Source organism: Oncorhynchus clarkii, chromosome 6 (genome assembly GCF_045791955.1).
Source record: "Oncorhynchus clarkii lewisi isolate Uvic-CL-2024 chromosome 6, UVic_Ocla_1.0, whole genome shotgun sequence".
Taxonomy (NCBI): Eukaryota; Metazoa; Chordata; class Actinopteri; order Salmoniformes; family Salmonidae; genus Oncorhynchus; species Oncorhynchus clarkii.
This window is the reverse complement of record NC_092152.1, coordinates 72,476,438-72,494,453: the sequence shown is the minus strand read 5'-3', so window position 1 is coordinate 72,494,453 and position 18,016 is coordinate 72,476,438. Positions and strand designations below refer to the sequence as shown.

The window sequence follows — 18,016 nt, the reverse complement described above, 5'->3', positions numbered from 1 at the left end:
TTTTTGAACTGTGGGGGGAAAAAGGGAAAGTGGATTGTTGTACCTCCCTTTCAAAGGTACTGAACCCTGCAATCAAACCATGCCTCATACGTTGGACATATGTTGGCATTTAATGCTTAGCTTATGTGTTAGCCATGGTAATTGGTAGGTATCAGCGGTATTAACTGTTTCTGGTCTCCCTAAAGCCCTGTCTATCCCCACAGCAGTGCAGATGTTCAGCAGCTTACATAGTGTGTACCCAGAGGCCAAGGACAAACCCTAGATAGGTGGGACTATAGACTGGTACAGTGAATGTGAAAGAGACATTTAGAAAGCATCAAGGTTTTGTCTTTTTAGATGTCTGCATTGTAAATTGCAGTCAAATATATGACCATTTTCTGCCATGTCCTGAGGGGGGAAAACAATAAATGAAAGAAAGTAATCAAATGATCTGGAAAACATATTAACTTTGTTAAGTTATATTGAGTGCCATTTCTCCCCCTGGCTACTATTAATGTTTTAACTGGAAAGGAGCAAGAGAGATTCTTAAGGTATTCAGTGTTGTGGTGACCTCTGTGTAATCCAACTTGGCACTCTCCTCATTGGGTGGGAGGGGACATGAAACACTATGTATGTTTTCCTTTTTTCCACAGGCATCTGTTGTGGCTGAGCAGTTCTTACAAGCACAGTTCTAATCCTGATACTGCCTAGCATACATGACAGCAGAAAGAAAGAGAGCTCAGCTAGTCCTTCTCAGCAGCTCACCTCCAGTCTGCAGACATGAATGACATCAAGTTGGCTCTGCTGGGCAGCGAGGGAGCAGGGAAATCAGGTAAATGCCTGAATGAATAATGTATGTGTTTGCATCATTAAGTATTTCTTTAACTGCCTAGTTTCTTGTATTTGACTGTAGAGGCTTGCAAGGTCTCCCAAACGAACAGAACAATTGAACTGCTTATTTCTATGCTTTGCATACAAACGTGTAATTTCCCTCACTGTAAACAGTGTAACATTCTACAGTGTAGCCGTGACCAGAGGGAAATGATCACCTAGACAGATAGATAGAGATCGCTGCATGAGCTCCAAGCACAATGTTTTTAGATCATAACTCTAGAAGAGGAATGAAGTTGCTAGATTTATGTAAGGTCTTGGAGAGAGGAAATTTAGATTGATGGTTGGAACATGCATCTAATTGATGAGGAATACTTTTTCTTGTAAGGCAGGGGAAAGTGCGATCCCTCAGGCTAACTGGAACATGTTCAACCAAGGTCTCTTGAGAGAGAGAGAAATGATACTGTGGTAGAAACTAATAAAAGTAGATGCAGGATAAAGCCCACTGCAGTGTTCAATCCACATGGAGGGGAGAGTGGAGAAGTGCAGAATAGGAAAACACCATGACTGAACAGCCCTGTTTTAGCTTACCAAACAACTGTTCAGGGTTCCACTACTAAGACCAAAGTATCCAAGCCTAAATTAAACTATTTGTTGTTTATGTTCTTGTTTCCTGTATATTAATACGCCTGTCTTACCCACGTCACATTTCTCCCTCTCTAGCTGTTCTGGTAAGGTTTCTGACAAAACGTTTCATTGGAGAGTATGCCTCCAACGCCAGTGAGTACACAGATTTCTCACCCATATTTAAAGTAGGGTAGTAATGTTTTTACAATGTCATATAGATATGCTCTCAGGACATAAAAATGCAATCTGTTGTATTCACAGTTACAGTCTGTTGCTACTGGCTGTTCACCAATGTCGTCAACTTAGGGAGTAAAACGTTTTATTACTTTATTACCCCTGGGAGTCTGACATGAATTGAAACACACATACTGCACAGTACAAGATCCACCAGGAAGTTAAGTATAGTTCACACAGGCATTTTAATTGTGAGTGAATTTGAAGTAATCATTTACTGATTGGACTATTCAAATGATTCTTCAAGTTCACATATAGTATGTGTTAACACATGTTTTGGTTTAATGTGATATGCTTGGCCGAGGGTAACTTATAATTTCTGAATGAAGTCATTGGCATGTTGACATGTTCCCATTAGTCATCGCTTGTTTAACATGCTGGAAGATGGCTGCATTTGATGTTACAGTTTACACAGGGGTATATGACTTCAGACCTTTCCCTTAAATTAATTAACTCAGTCTACTTCATCAGAACAATCATGGCCTGGATGTTTGAGGCTTACAGTAATCATTATTTCATGGGAGAAGTCTGTACATTACTATTTACATCAGATTTGAACTATTGCACGTTTCCTATTACAATAAGTATGCTTTGAACTTGTGTTACAGACTCCTTATACCGTAAAAGGCTCTCCATCGAAGGAAGACTGTTACACTTGGAAGTATTTGATCCGTGTTCACAGGTATCTGATCTGTTCCCTGCATATATTCATGTGTTTTTAGCTCATGCCTAACATAGTAGTATCTAATGGCATGGGAAATAGATTGTATGTTGTGTTCTGATGTGATTTATGATAATCCCCTGTAGCTCAGGATACACTAGACACAATGATCAGCCCTTGGAAAGCAGAGACAGGCAGCACTAGAACATGTTGACTGCTTGTGCAGCCGCATTCGGTACCCGTCATTCCCAAATGTTGGCTTTTATTATGATCCCCCCCCCCTGCATGCACGTGCCACGTCTATTTCTATGGGCACAAGCACTGTTCATGACAAACTGTTCACACCCCTAATGTTGGTGGAGAGAATGTTGCAGGTTTAAAGCTTATTTCCAACCACTCCACACATTTTGTCATGGGGTGCAAAGAAAATGAAACAGTTTTAAAGCAAATTTTCTTGCAATTCTATACAATTTGCCATGTCTAATGTGTATTCGTGATATTTGAATGACAAAACAATTACAACAATATCTATGGGTTAAAAAAACGAAATAAAAAAATGTTAGCTGACATGGGCTAGTTCATCTGGACATTTCTGACAAGTTATAAATAGCTCTCTAAGGTATGCAATGACTGACATGACAAGAGGAACTGATGATGACCTACCCAATTTCAAAATGGCACCTTGTGCAGTCTACTATTACAACTTTCAAGAATAAGTTTAAAGCCAGACTGAGTTCCCCCCCCCCGTTGATATGATTTAAACACAAGCTTGTACTCAACAGCTTCACCTCCCATTACTTGTCTCATATTCCATAGTTCTCTGAGGGGTGAGGCTACCTAATAAATGGACCTCTATTAAATAGTTTAAAGGTTTTGCACAGTTACCCTATTTCCTGTAAAGACCGACGCTGGAGATGAGAAGCAGGTACAGGGAGACAATATTTAATCAGGAACAGACAAGTAACACAACAGGACCAGCGTCAGCACACGGGTAAACAACGACAAACGACAATTAATGCTGAAGCCGGGAACAGAGCGGGGAACCAGACAGATATAGGGGAGGTAAACGGAGGTGATTGAGTCCAGGTGAGTCCAATAATCGCTGATGCGCGTGACGGGGGGAAGGCAGGTGTGCGTAATGATGGTGGCAGGAGTGCGTAATGCCGGGGAGCCTTTTCCCATGTAAAATAGGCTTTGAGTGACCAAAAGATCATTCATAATATTTTTTTCCATTAGTTTCCATAAGTTAGGTAAGATGTGTGAGGATGTGTTTGTGATCTGTTGTCCACACCCTGTCCCCTGCCCTGTCAGAGTGGAGAGAGCAAATGTATCCTGGAAGAGCCGGTGGAGTGGGCCGATGGATTTATCGTGGTGTACAACATCAGTGACCGAACGTCCTTCCTCAACGCCCAAAACATCCTATGTCAGATCAAAGAAGCCCGCGGAGAGAGCTGCAAGGGGTGAGTGACTGTGACCTGCGACCCAGGGCCTGATGCCTACTGGAGGGAAGGGATTGGGCTTTGATGAATTAATGATTCCTATTCCTGGACAGACATTTATGCTAACAGGGGGACACACACCAGTTAAAGTGGCAGATTCCAACATGATTTTAACATTGTTGTACCATAGAGAGAATAGAAGTCGAAGTGAACACAAAAGGCAGCCTGTGATAGAAGTGTAGGCTTTTCCTTCTTGATAAACATGTTTTCTAGGATTTACAACCTCATTGCTCGACTTAGTTAATTATATGAGTAAATTATTTCTCATGTTCAATTGAATTTGCCCAGAATGGCTTGTATCCAATTATCTCAGAGGCGTTAATTAAAACATGATTAAATACTAGAGAAACTATTGGGATTCCACTGGACATTTGTTACAGGACTTTAAGTGAAAGTAGGTTGCAGCCAGTCGACGGACACTGTGTGGAAGAGTGAGCTGGGACAGCTTGAGATGATAAAGACTCACATATGGCTCACAAAATGACATGGGTGGTCAGGCCTAATTTGTGTAGTCGGATTTTACTTCAGCTGGGTCCTGATGGTTTGACACTCCATGAAATAGATGTGAAGCAGAAGTCACCCTCACTGTATATCAAAAGAGCACTTTGGGCGAAGGTCTGTCTGCATTATATAAACTCTCTGAAACTTCACTGAAGCCACCACTTGGCCTACTTGGTTCGTTTTCCTTTGACACTGTGGGCTGCTTCAATAAACATTTCAGTAGTTTATACAGCCTTACTAATTCAGATGAATGTGATGAACGTCAGATGAAATTCATGATGAGTCAGAAGAAACACATATTTTGATTAAGTTGATGATCATTTTAAGGAGGGAGGTTTTTTGACCCTGGTGTGCCTGTTTTGGACAGAGAGATGGACAAGATGGACATCCCAATCTGCCTGGTGGGGAACAAGCAGGACCTGTGCCACGCCCGTCAGGTGTTTGAGGAGGAGGGTTGTGCTTTGGCTCAGGAGCACAGATGCCACTTCCAGGAGGTTTCTGCAGCAGAGGACTACCTGGAGATATCCAACCTCTTCACCAAGCTCATCCGCCACGTCATGGATCACCTGAAGTACCGGGCCGACCTCCGTCGCTACAGTGGCTCTAAGTCCATGGCCAAGCTCATCAACAATGTCTTCGGCAAGAGGAGGAAATCTGTCTGAAGGTGGGGTGCTCATGTGGACGTTGATGGGATGTTTGATTGGGATGACTTGTGTTTATATATTGTGGACGCCTGGGTTGTTGATTCTGATGAACACTTATTGTGATAGGGACAGGGACAGCTCTGTAAGTTTGAATGACATACGTCATAGTCCAGACTTTACAGTGGTGGAAAAAGTACTCAAATGTCATACTTGAGTAGAAGTGAAGATGTCTTAATAGAAAAGTAAAAGTGAAAGTCACCCAGTAAAATACTACTTGAGTAAAAGTCTAAAAGTATTTGGTTTTAAACATACTTAAGTATCAAAACTAAAAGTATTAATAATTAAAAATGCCTTATATTATGCAAACCAGATGGCACAATTGGTATATTTTTATTTATTTACAGATAGCCAGAGGCACACTCCAACACTCAGACATTAATTTACAAATGAAGCATTTGTGTTTAGTTGGTCCGCCAGATCAGAGGCAGTAGAGATGTCAAGGATGTACTCTTGATAAGTGTGTGAATTGGACCATTTTCCTGTCAAAATGTGACAAGTACTTTTGGGTATCAGAGAAAATGCATGAAGTAAAAAGTACATTATTTTCTTTAGGAATGTAGTAAATGTAAAGGAAAAAGTAGTCAAAAATATAAATAGTGAAATGCAGATGCCCCCAAAAACTACTTAAGTAATACTTTAAAGTATTTTTACTTAAGTACTTTTGTTGATTGTGTAACATCTACGTATTTAGCAATGACTGACCCTATTTAGTGTCATGTTTGTCATGTAATCAAATAATTGTTAATGAATTACTTTCCAAAAGTAGTTTTATGGATCAAAGAGCACAACATATTTGAGTTTGCATCAAGGAATATGCACCAATGTCTACCTCTCAGAGGGGACAGTAATAAGGTAAGAATTATGGGTAAATTGCCTCACTAACAACATATTATGGCATATGACTTCACATACATCCTATTGAATTTCTGCTGTGGCAGTATTACATGGGCTGTTTCTAATTTTAAGCTGTAACAATGGGTAAAATTGCTTTTCCGTGGACAGGAACGTAAAGCAGCTAGTATATTCATTCCCTACATAGTAGTAAAGGAATGTGCAGCTATTTTCTTTGCATGTACATATTCTGTTGATTTCCTGTATTCAATGTGTTTGCTGATGTATTACAACTTTGGATAGTACAAGCAAATGTCTGTGATTGTGTTTTGCATAAAAACAAACGTTCCCTCTCATTCTTGATTCTAGTTGAAAATTACCCACTGGGCACAGATGTCAATTCAACGTTTATTCCACGTTGGTTCAACGTGATTCAACCAGTGTGTACCCAGTGGGTGATTATGCCTGGTGTGGACCAACTTGCAATAAAAGAGCTATTTGGGGGTATGAGTATTGTGTGAATTATTCAATGAACTAAATAATGTCCCATTTGTATTATGTGGTTTAAAGTTAATGATTCAGCTACACTCCAATAGTTTGTTCTGGTGAAACACCGTGCTTTTTTTCATCCAATAATTTTGTTGAATAGTGCTTTGAATAGGAATCGAATGCAAAACAACCCACAATTAGCATACCAGTCATTGCTTTGGAATCTCATTAGAACTATGTGCCGATTGTTGGTAGGATAATGTGTATACAACCCAGCTCAGACCTGCAAGGCTTAACTGCTGTGCTTGGATTTCAGGGTACTGTTTGCATGTGATCAGCTATCTCATCTAGTGATTATTATCTTTGCAAAAAGCAGAAACATTGATTTAACTCAGCTTGTAATGTCTGTCTTTAGCATGTCTGTTCAAAATGTTATCCCTAAGTTTGAAATGCTTTTTTTTTAGTTTGGCTCAGTTCTTAATAAGGAATTTAATATCACAATAATGTTGTCTTTTCCATTCTGTTGTATTTAGAAAATGTGGTCATACGTTGAGACAATAAAATTGCAAAAGTATATTATACAAGCATCACTCTTTCAAATGTGCAACCATAATTAATGTTTACAATGGACAGTCCAAGAACTGGCAAGATGCCCAAACAGTGGAAGCTATTAAAGTGGGGGACTCAAAGGAGCTCTGGAATCTAGTAACACTTACAATGTGTTTGATGATGTTGCCTTTACTTTTAAGATTCATTAAAAGTTGTTGTCATGCTACAGTAACAGGGATTGCATTTAGTCAAAAATAATGTTGCTGTCATCCTCATAAACTGCCAACTTGGCAGTTAGGTAGGTCTAAAAATGTGTACTAAAAGGAGATCCAAATACCACTGCTTATCACATTTAAACTATATTGTTCCCTCCTAAGCTGATAATTGGAAATATGAATTTTTGAATTTTACAGAAATGGAATTGTAACATTAGATACAAAATAATAAGAAACATATTTACGGCAAACATTTTTTATATCACTTTTCTCCACTAGATGGGGACTAATCACCATGTAGGCAGATAGGGCACCCTGTGAAGTTTGCATACGTAAACTATAGTGCTATTCAGTTTGATTTACCATAGTCATAGACTTATTCTTATCTTCATGAAATGTGTGAAAATATATAGGTTTACTATTCAAAACATTCCAATGTATGACAATTTGTATACCGTAACAGCAATACATGAATTATGTATTTCTATAAGAATATACATTTCCTTTAGTAGAGCATTCAAATCAAGTGTTGCTGTTGGTAGAGAATATTATATGATGCCAGATTTTCACTGCGCTTTTTTGTCCCTGTTTAGTATCCGTAGTACACCACCTTTCGCATCACACAAGAAAAGTTAAGGAAAGTGGCTCTTGCGATGTCACTTGATTCCTGGTTGCTAAAGAGACTGTAACGTTGGATGAATACAATAACGGATCTCACCGTTACCCACAACAAACAAATATAAGGTAAATAGATTAATAGGATTTAAATTAGTTAGTTATGTTTCAATGAAAAGTAGGTCGTTTGCATACTTCTCGCTGTTGCCATGGCAACACACGCAAAAGCAGCAGTGTGTTTTGTTTTGACTAGCCTCTGCAGTTTTTTCGCTAATGACTAACATTAGGTAATCTTCATTAATAATGTGTAATTATGTAGCTATATATTACGTTTTGTGGCGGTGGCTACATATAATTGAATTAATTCGAGATTAACGTTAATCTAGTTCAGGGATGGGCAACTCCAGTCCTTGGGGACCGGAGTGTCGGTGTCACACTTTTTCCTAGCAAATAGAGCTGATTAGACGAATTACATTCTAAACTGAAGATCATGATTAGTTAATTATTGGAGTCAGGTGTGTTAGCAGGTGCTGGGACGAATGTGTGACACCAATCCGTCCCCCGAGGACTGGATTCGCTGATGTAGTTATTGATTATTTTGAGGAGTCCTGTAAATTAGCTTGCTTATTACTAACGTTAGCTCTATTTCATCAGTGAACTAACTGTATGTGGAAAAAAAGTTACCTAACTAATAGGCCTAAAACTATTTTCCCAACATTATATTGTAGGTAAGTAGTCTTTGGTGTAAAGTATTTAAGTAAAAATACTTTAAAGTACTACTTATCGTTTTTTTGTTATCTGTACTTTACTATTTATATTTTTGACTACTTTTACTTGCCTACATTCCTAAAGAAAATAATGTACTTTTTAATCCATACATTTTCCCTGACACCCAAAAGTACTCATTACATTTTGAATGCTTAGCAGGACATGTAAATGGCCCAATTCACACACTTATCAAGAGAACATCCCTACTGCCTCTGATCTGGTGGACTCACTAAACACAAATGCTTCATTTGTAAATGTCTGGGTGTTGAAGGGTGCCTGCCCGTAGCTATCTGTGGATAAAAAAAAAAGATGTTTTAAATACAAGAACATTGTGCTGTTTGCTTATTAATATAAGCAATTTTATTTATACTTTTCATTTTGATACTTAAGTATATTTAAAACTAAATACATTTTGACTTTTACTCAAGTAGTATTTTACCGGGTGACTATTCCTCGAGCCATTTCCTATCAAGGTATCTTTACTCAAGTATGACGATTGGGTACTTCTTCCACCACTGTAAGTAGAAAACTAGCTGACTTCATTTGCAGACAGAAAGCTGTTAAAAGGAATCCTTCAAACTCCATTCAATCAGTGCATTGAATGTTTTTAAACATCACACACATTAAAACACTACTATGCAGGTTTCATGCCAGATAATTATATTTAGCAGGAAGGGGTCATAGAAAGTTAATTGCTGCTTGTATGAGGTTGAAATAATTATGTGTTTCAAGCAGCTGGGTATTGGCTCCTCCTGCAATAATGCCTTTCTTGGTTAAGAATGTAATGGTCTTGTTTCATGGCTTCCTCTAATGACACGTTTGAATAGGCTAGGCCCATATAATTAGAACAGTAATTTAATAAGATCTCTATGGCTAGGCCTACCAGTCTAAGATAAACTGCAGTGGGCCGAAAAGCGTGAAGTTGATCGATCCCCGAGGGAGGCGCTGATTTCGTTTTTTAAAAATCTGACAGTGAAACAGTCTTATGACTATAAAATGTGTTGGCACCTTAAATTCTTGCAGAAATGTTTGATGAAGACTGAAATAAGATCAAAATCTGTTTTTTTGAGTGCACTTGAAATATGCAGCATGCAATGTGAATTGTCTTGATCGTATGAAGAGGTAACTCCGTTGATCGCTTAGCCAATTTATTGAAAGCTAGTCAATGTTAGTCTGACTAGCCTACCCAGCTATTGTAAATGTAAATTTGCCTGCTTAGGAAGCTGGTGTTTCATGAGCTATCTGTCGGTGAATTCCCATTTTGAATCATGTTTTGGCATGGTTATATGTCTCATTTCAAGTAACTATCTGCAGGCGTAGGCCTTCACACTTGTACGGGTTAAAAATGGCACATTTGGACACTGATAAGTGGCTAAATTGGAACGCAGTGGCTGTACTGTAATATACTATACATTACTTCACAGCTTTGCATGGGTTTTGACTTACAACCGTTGTCTTGAGCACCACGCGCGACAAGAATTTGCCCCTATCCCTCCCACTAATTGGGCAACTTTTGCAAATGTTTTATTGTCTGAGTGAGGAAAATGCTGTAAATTACAAGGACTATTTACTTTGAGACGTTGAGGATTATAATAAATACAGCTTTGATGTCATACAAGCAAGCCAAACACCCGCAAGTCCAAATGTGCACTTCACGTTTCCATATCATTAAACTCATGTCATATACAGTGTCAATTTTTATGATCACTATGTTTGATGTACAGTTAGAAGATGACATGGTGTTATACAGTTGAAGTCAGAAGTTTAAACACCTTTGCAAAATACATTTAAACTCAGTTTCACAATTCCTGACATTTAATCCTAGTAAAAAGTCCCTGTCTTAGGTCAGTTAGGATCACCACATTATTTTAAGAATGTGAAATATCAGAATAATTGTAGATAGAAATAAAAGCTGAAATAAATCATTCTTTCATCACATTCCCAATGGGTCAGAAGTTTACATACTCAATTAGTATTTGGTAGCATTGCCTTTTTAAATTGTTTAACTTGGGTCAAACTTTTCGGGTAACCTTCCACAAGCTTCCCACAATAAGTTGGGTGAATGTTGGCCCATTCCTCCTGACAAAGCTGGTGTAACTGAGTCAGGTTTGTAGGCCTCCTTGCTCACACATGCTTTTTCAGTTCTGCCCACACTTTCTATAGGCTTGAGGTCAGGGCTTTGTGATGGCCACTCCAATACCTTGACTTTGTTGTCCTTAAGCCATTTTGCCACAACTTTGGAAGAATGCTTGCGGTCATTGTCCATTTGGAAGACCAATTTGAGACCAAGCTTTAACTTCCTAACTGATGTCTTGAGATGTTGCTAATATATCCACATCATTTTCCTTCCTCACGATTCAATCTATTTTGTGACGTGCACCAGTCCCTCCTGCAGCAAAGCACCCCCACAACATGCTGCCACCCCCGTGCTTCACGGTTAGGATGGTGTTCTCCGGCTTGCAAGCCTCCCCCTTTTTCCTCCAAACATAACAATGGTCATTATGGCCAAACAGTTCTATTTTTGTTTCATCAGACCAGAGGACATTTCTCCAAAAAGTATGTCCCCATGTACAGTTGCAAACTGAAGTCTGGCTTTTTTATGGCGGATTTGGTGCAGTGGATTCTTCCTAGCTGAGCGGCCTTTCAGGTTATGTCGATATAGAACTCATTTTACTGTGGATATATATACACATGTGTACCTGTTTCCTCCAGCATCTTCACAAGGTCCTTTGCTGTTGTACTGGGATTGATTTGCACTTTTCGCACCAAAGTACGTTCATCTCTAGGAGACAGATTGCGTCTCATTCCTGAGCTGTAAGACAGCTGCATGGTCCCATGGTGTTTATACTTGCGTACTATTGTTTGTACAGATGAACGTGGTACCTTCAGGCATTTGGAAATTGCTCCCAAGGATGAACCAGACTTGTGGAGGTCTACAATTTGTTTTTTGAGGTCTTGGCTGATTTCTTTTGATTTTCCCATGATCTCAAGCAAAGGAGCACTGAGTTTGAAGGTAGGCCTTGAAATACATTCACAGGTGCACCTCCAATTGACTCAAATTATGTCAATTAGCCTATCAGAAGCTTCTAAAGCATTGACATCATTTTCTGGAATTTTCCAAGCTGTTTAAAGGCACAGTCAACTTAGTGTATGTAAACTTCTGACCCACTGGAATTGAAATACAGTGAAATAATCTCTGTAAACAATTGTTGGAAAAATGACTTGTGTCATGCACAAAGTAGATGTCCTAACTGACTTGCCAAAACTATAGTGTGTTAACAAAACATTTGTGGAGTGGTTGAAAAACAAGTTTTAATGACTCCAACCAAAGTGTATGTAAACTTCCGACTTCAACTGTACCTTGGCTTGTCTTGAACAGAAAAAGCCTATATTTGTTGTATTGTGAAGAAAGTTTACAGCGGCTCACACATCTAAATGCACTTACGACTCCATTCTATGCGCACCAAAATTACCATCTGCTTCTCTGAATTGCCTTGAGAAAGCATAAAGCGTAAATCATAGTCTACTGATGCTGAGGCGCTATAGTCCAGTGCCCTTTGTGACATAGCTACACTGCTCTGAGACCACCACCCGCTGGAAATGCACAGCCTGATCGAGCACCTCCCTCCCCACAATTCTCAACCAATGCGGCTCTGGTATGCGTCCTCTATTCATTTGAATGTGTTGACAGTTAGAGAAATAGCTTGAGCTGCACTGAAAAGTCTAAAAGTATGAAAGCCAATGGTCCAATATTCTAGGACACTGCTGTGCATACACGTATGCATTTTGGACAATGATAAACACAACACTGTAAGATCATATTTTGTCATTTTGTTTGTCATGTTGGCGACACACTTTCAAATGATGCCCACCCGACCCAGGTTGCAATTTATAATGGACCCTTTTTGGGTTGCGTAAACAACTGTAAATTGTGTGAAGGTGAGGATGCAGGGCTGTGTTACAAACAAAACAACTAAATGTGATCTTGCTCTAGTTCCTCATCGGCACAGCTGGAAGAGCTCAAAATTGCACCTTTTATAGTTGAACACTCTTCTTTGAGTCCTAAAAGTTCATTGAAATTACTTAGGGACTGTGCACACTTTGGAGAGCTGTGTGGCAACATATAGATGTTGCACCTAACCCAACAGTTCCAATAATATTCTTATGTTACTGAGTATTTTCAGATTTTGTTAAATGTAAAATGCACATAAAATCCAGTTTTATGTTTGGATTCAGTCTTGTCAGGTGAACTGTTGTGTCCTCACCTTTAATCATCATTTTTTCCCATAATCTCCAAACTGTTCCCTTTTCATTGCTACCATGGTTATGCATATGCTTTCCATGTTTCTTCTGTAAGAAACATTTCAATTTAGCCCTATCCATACAGGCCAAATCCCATGAGTCTAAGGGTTAAGGAAACATTCAGTCATATAATTTGCATAAACCCCAAAAGGTATAGATAGAAATGTGTGTGTGTCATGCATTCTAGAATGGAGGTTTAAAAACAACAGCTGCATATTAGCCAACATTGCATATCCTACGCATAGCCTATACCTTGCAATACAATCTTCTCTAAAAACAGCTGGGCAAAATGTATACAATGTGCTCTGCAATAAGATGACCAGAGTTTGATTCTAAATCAGATGAGTTCTCAAATGTCAGCAGCTGCCCAATACCATGGTCGGCACGCATAATGTTGAATGCATTTTAATATAAGATGTGGAGAATGATATAGAGTCTGCAGGATTATAGAAAAAGCAGTTGGGAAAGGAATGTTTGAGTTTCAAATGCTAAATGTCCAGCGAATTTTAATAGATTTAGGTGGTTTAAATGATTACTTTCTTACTAAACTTCAAAGTTGATGGTGCCAAATTCTTGCCAATCCATTATTCTACTACTAAATATGCATGTTTGCCATAGTGTACCTGTCATGCCTATACATTAGAACAAAGAACATCACATTTAGTGTTTCACCATTTTGAATAAAGAGACAAATAGCGAAGATGTCTCAGGCAGTATTTGAGGTATCTGTCATCAACACATGCTTCAGTGTTCCCCCCCCAAATAGTGATGGCAGGGCTAGTTCAAACTGCAGCAGGATGGTTCTCCTCACAGGTGAATGAATCAGCTGAGCCCATGCTTGGTGAATAGCACTTGATTGATCTCTGGGACCAGGACAAAGGAGAGGAGAACTGAATAGATCATGGGAGACATGAATGAATCAAAGAAATCATCACAGCAGAGGATTGTAGGTTAGGACCTAGAAAATAACATCCTGACAGTCAATTTTTTTTATTACAATAACTGGGCTACTAGGGTAAGGATAGAGATATGACAATAACTAGGCTACTAGGGTAAGGATAGAGAAATGACAATAACTAGGCTAATAGGGTAAGGATAGAGAAATGACAATAACTAGGCTACTAGGGTAAGGATAGATAAATTACAATAACAAGGCTACTAGGGTAAGGATAGAGGCAGGGTGCTCTGCATCCTATTCCAACTAGGCCTATTGACAGGGATGATGTAGTCTCAAAATCCCAACCCTTGGCAACACGGTGACTAGGGTCTGGTTTCCATGATGGACTCTTTTGGCATAGAGGAACTACGTCACTGCCTACGTCTATAAGGGTAGAAAAAATATCTGTGGACTCTCCCAACAGGGAGAGGCAGACATGCCAGAACGCTGCAGATGTTGATGCAAACTAGCCACTTGTGAAATGCACTCCATAAAAAACATCCGTGATCTCCATCTTGCTAGCTACTCATTTGTTTTTGTTGAAGTGGATAAAGTAGTGACATAGGCAGTGACGTAGTTCCTCTGTCAAAAAAGTCCATCCTTGAAACCAGACCCAAGTCAAGTCTCTGCTTTGCCTAGGATCGGGTTTACAAGCATTTATTTTGTCAGCATGAATGCGTTTATAACTGTATTAGCTTTACAATACTTGTTCTATAGATTTTTGTAGTCTTAAATTATTACTAATAATGATAGCTAAAGCGCCCTGTCCCAGAATGGCATGCTAGTGATAAAGCTACAGTATCTGCTGCTGCCAGCTAGCAACATGTCTGCTTATTTTAGCTAGCTAGCTACATTGCTAAGGCTACTGCGTTCTAAGTAAAGTTGGGAGTTATTTTACATTGATGGTATCATGTTTCTATAACTAAATAGATTACAAATATTAAAAAGACTTGATAGCAGTTTGTCGGGCAGAGATCTCTCGAGCTTTCGCCAGCTGTGTTTATGTATCTTAGGTACAGAGAACATGATTGGCAGACGTGATCAGCAGAGATGGTACCTGGATAGTAAGAGTTTTGATTGATTGATTTACTGTTTAGTACTTGGCAGCGTTTGCCTGTCCAGCTAGCAAACATGTATTTTGAAAACAATTGTAAGAATTAACATTGCCAGCAAACGGAAATGTGTTCATATGAAATACGCAAAATATAAAAAAACATCTCCTCCCTCACCAGAAAGTGATCATCTCCAAAACTAAAGCAGATCCGATTTTTCGGCCCACCGCCTACAGAGGATAGTGCTGTCCAGAGTCATACTGTATATAGAGAGTTGGGCCAATGCATGCGGTCTCTGTCTGAACGTTCAGCAAGCGCCACTTTCTCCTCCATAGCCGCTGTTAAGTGACAATTGACACGTCCGCATTGTGTTGTTCATTTCTAATAGTTTTTAAAACCAATGAAGATGTGCAGTGAAAGCATACTGTGTATGCAATTTGTTGACACCGCAACACAGTACAGACTTCCCGGATGCTAATCAATAAAAATGTCAGTTAAATTCACTGCTCTGTTTTACTTGTTTACAGCGGGTCATGACGTAGGGAATTGTCAGTCTCTCGTATTGGTACGTCTTCAATTTTCAGAATAAAGGTGTTAACATGGCGTCCGTTCAAAAACCTGGCCCAACTCTCTTAATATATGGCACTGCTGCTGTCCATAGGGTAAATACATTTGAATTAAATTACATACCCTCTTATTTAAAGGGGAGATCAAGCTGATCCTAACTGTTATAGGGCTATTTCTATTTTGCCCTGTTTATCAAAAGTGTTGGAAAAACTTGTCAATGATCAACTGACTGGCTTTCTTGATGTCTATAGTATTCTCTCGGGGAATGCAATCTGGTTTCCGCTCAGGTTATGGATGTTTCACTGCAACCTTAAAGGTCCTCAATGATGTCACCATTGCCCTTGATTCTAAGCAATATTGTGCTGCTATTTTTATTGACTTGGCCAAAGCTTTTGATACGGTAGACCATTCCATTCTTGTGGGCCGGCTAAGGAGTATTGGTGTCTGAGGGGTCTTTGGGCTGGTTTGCTAACTACCTCTCTCAAAGAGGGCAGCGTAAGAAGTTAGAAAATCTGCTGTCTCAGCCACTGCCTGTCACCAAGGGAGTACCCCAAGGCTCAATCCTAGGTCACACACGCTTCTCAATTTACATCAACAACAGCTCAGGCAGTAGGAAGCTCTCATCCATTTATATGCAGATGATAGTCTTATACTCAGCTGGCCCCTCCCCGGATTTTGTGTTAAATGCTCTACAACAAAGCTTTCTTAGTGTCCATTAAGCTTTCTCTACCCTTAACCTTATTCCAAACACCTCCAAAACAAAGTTCATGTGGTTTGGTAAGAAGAATGCCCCTCTTCCCACAAGTATTATTACTACCTCTCAGGGTTTAGAGCTTGAGGTAGTCCCCTTATACAAGTACTTGGGAGAATGGCTAGACGGTGCACTGTCCTTCTCTCAGCACATATCAAAGCTGCAGGCTAAAGTTATATCTAGACTTGGTTTCCTCTATCGTAATAGCTCCTCTTTCACCCCAGTTGCCAAACTAACCCCGATTCAGATGACCAACCTACCCATGCTAGATTACAGAGACATAATTTACAGATCGGCAGGTAAGGGTGCTCTCGAGCGGCTAGATGTTCTTTACCAATAGGCCATCAGATTTGCCACCAATGCTCCTTATAGGGCACATCACTGCACCTTATACTCCTCTGTAAACTGGTCATATCTGTATACCCGTCGCAAGACCCACTGGTTGATGCTTATTTATAAAACCCTCTTAGGCCTCACTCCCCCTATCTGAGATATCTACTGCAGCCCTTATCCTCCACATACAACACCCATTCTGCCAGTCACATTCTGTTAAAGGTCCCCAAAGCACAAACACATCCCTGGGTCGCTCCACTATTCAGTTCGCTGCAGCTAGCGACAAACACTCAAACTGGACAGTTTTATCTCTAACATTCAAAGACTCAATCATGGACACTCTTACTGACAGTTGTGGCTGCTTTGTGTGATGTGCTGCTGTCTCTACCTTCTTGCCGTTTGTGTTGTTGTCTGTGCCCAATAATGTTCGTATCATGTTTTGTGCTGCTACCATGTTGTGTTGCTACCATGCTGTGTTGTCATGTGTTGCTGCCTTTTATGTTATCTTAGGTCTCTCTTTATGTAGTGTTGTGTTTTCTCTTGTGATGTGTGTTTTGTCCTATATTTATATTGTATTTTTTAATTTTTAATCTCCCTGCAGGAGGCTTTTTGCCTTTTGGTAGACCGTCATTGTAAATAAGAATCTATTCTTAACTGACTTGCGTAGTTAAATAAAGGTTAAATAACAGATTTAAAATGCTGTGAGACATCCATGTCTTTATTATTATTTTTTTCACCTTTATTTAACCAGGTAGGCCAGTTGAACAAGTTCTCATTTACAACTGCGACCTGGCCAAGATAAAGCAAAGCAGTGCGACAAAAAACAGCAACACAGAGTTACACATGAGATTACCAAAAGTACATTCAATAACAATAGAAACAATTAATCTCTGGAAAGATAAACAGTTGAGATTAGACATCATTTAAAAGCTTACAAACAGGGTTGTCAAACTATTTTATAACTTCTGGTAAAAAAAAATCTTAAATAAAATAAATGTTAGATTTTTATTGTCAATTATCTAAAAACATATATGTTTACATATTGTTTATATATGTTGTAGCTAAGCCCCTATTTTACATCATCTAAGGTTTTGGTGTTGTGCCCGCCATCGGTTGAGATCACAACTTGCTCTTGAATACAGGGTGGGTGTAATGTTTTGGCTGATAAATGTACTAAAATGGGAATACATTTGAAATTTCAACTCTCAGATGGTACCACAAAGATTGTTGGCAGTCCAAACATCACAATGTTGTCTTGAATGGGAATATGTTTAAAATTTTACTGTCAATCGTACATAGGACACCTATTGAAATCCTATAGATTTAGAATAGAAATTACCATTTAAGTTGACATTCGACAGTGGGTGGACCGGCAGTCATGTTTGTGATTTAGTAATTGAAGTTAAAATTTAAATGACTTTTAATTTCACTGGTGTACCAGCCAAATTGCAATGGTATGAAGGATTAGGTCCATTCTATGAATTATATTTCTAAGATTGAAATGACACCCACCCTGTATTCAAGAGCATATTGTGTTTCAACCAATGGCAGGCACAACACAATCAACTCAG

At 39.2% G+C, this 18,016-nt stretch overlaps 2 protein-coding genes across 3 annotated transcripts in view; both read left to right on the top strand.

Moving 5' to 3' along the window:
* Positions 1–639: 639 nt before the first annotated feature.
* On the top strand, positions 640–6,933 carry LOC139411573 (ras-related and estrogen-regulated growth inhibitor-like protein). Its single transcript, XM_071158110.1, has 5 exons — positions 640–811; positions 1,534–1,590; positions 2,280–2,353; positions 3,644–3,792; positions 4,700–6,933. The coding sequence occupies exons 1-5, from the start codon at positions 760–762 to the stop codon at positions 4,992–4,994; spliced, it is 627 nt and encodes a 208-aa protein (XP_071014211.1). The 5' UTR covers positions 640–759; the 3' UTR covers positions 4,995–6,933.
* An 860-nt stretch (positions 6,934–7,793) lies between these two features.
* The window catches only part of LOC139412222 (serine/threonine-protein kinase 33-like), a 36,533-nt gene continuing 26,310 nt past the window's right edge, over positions 7,794–18,016 (top strand). For both annotated transcript variants that reach the window (XM_071159049.1, XM_071159050.1), the window contains exon 1: positions 7,794–7,864. The gene's annotated coding sequence lies outside the window, so the exon portion shown is untranslated. The remainder of the gene's footprint in view (positions 7,865–18,016) is intronic.

Excerpts from the sequence above, each read along its gene's own strand:
- LOC139411573 (XM_071158110.1), top strand. The coding sequence starts at position 760 with ATGAATGACATCAAGTTGGCTCTGCTGGGCAGCGAGGGAGCAGGGAAA. Across the intron at positions 812-1,533 it reads CGAGGGAGCAGGGAAATCAG|CTGTTCTGGTAAGGTTTCTG; the intron begins GTAAATGCCTGA and ends CTCCCTCTCTAG. Across the intron at positions 1,591-2,279 it reads AGAGTATGCCTCCAACGCCA|ACTCCTTATACCGTAAAAGG; the intron begins GTGAGTACACAG and ends CTTGTGTTACAG.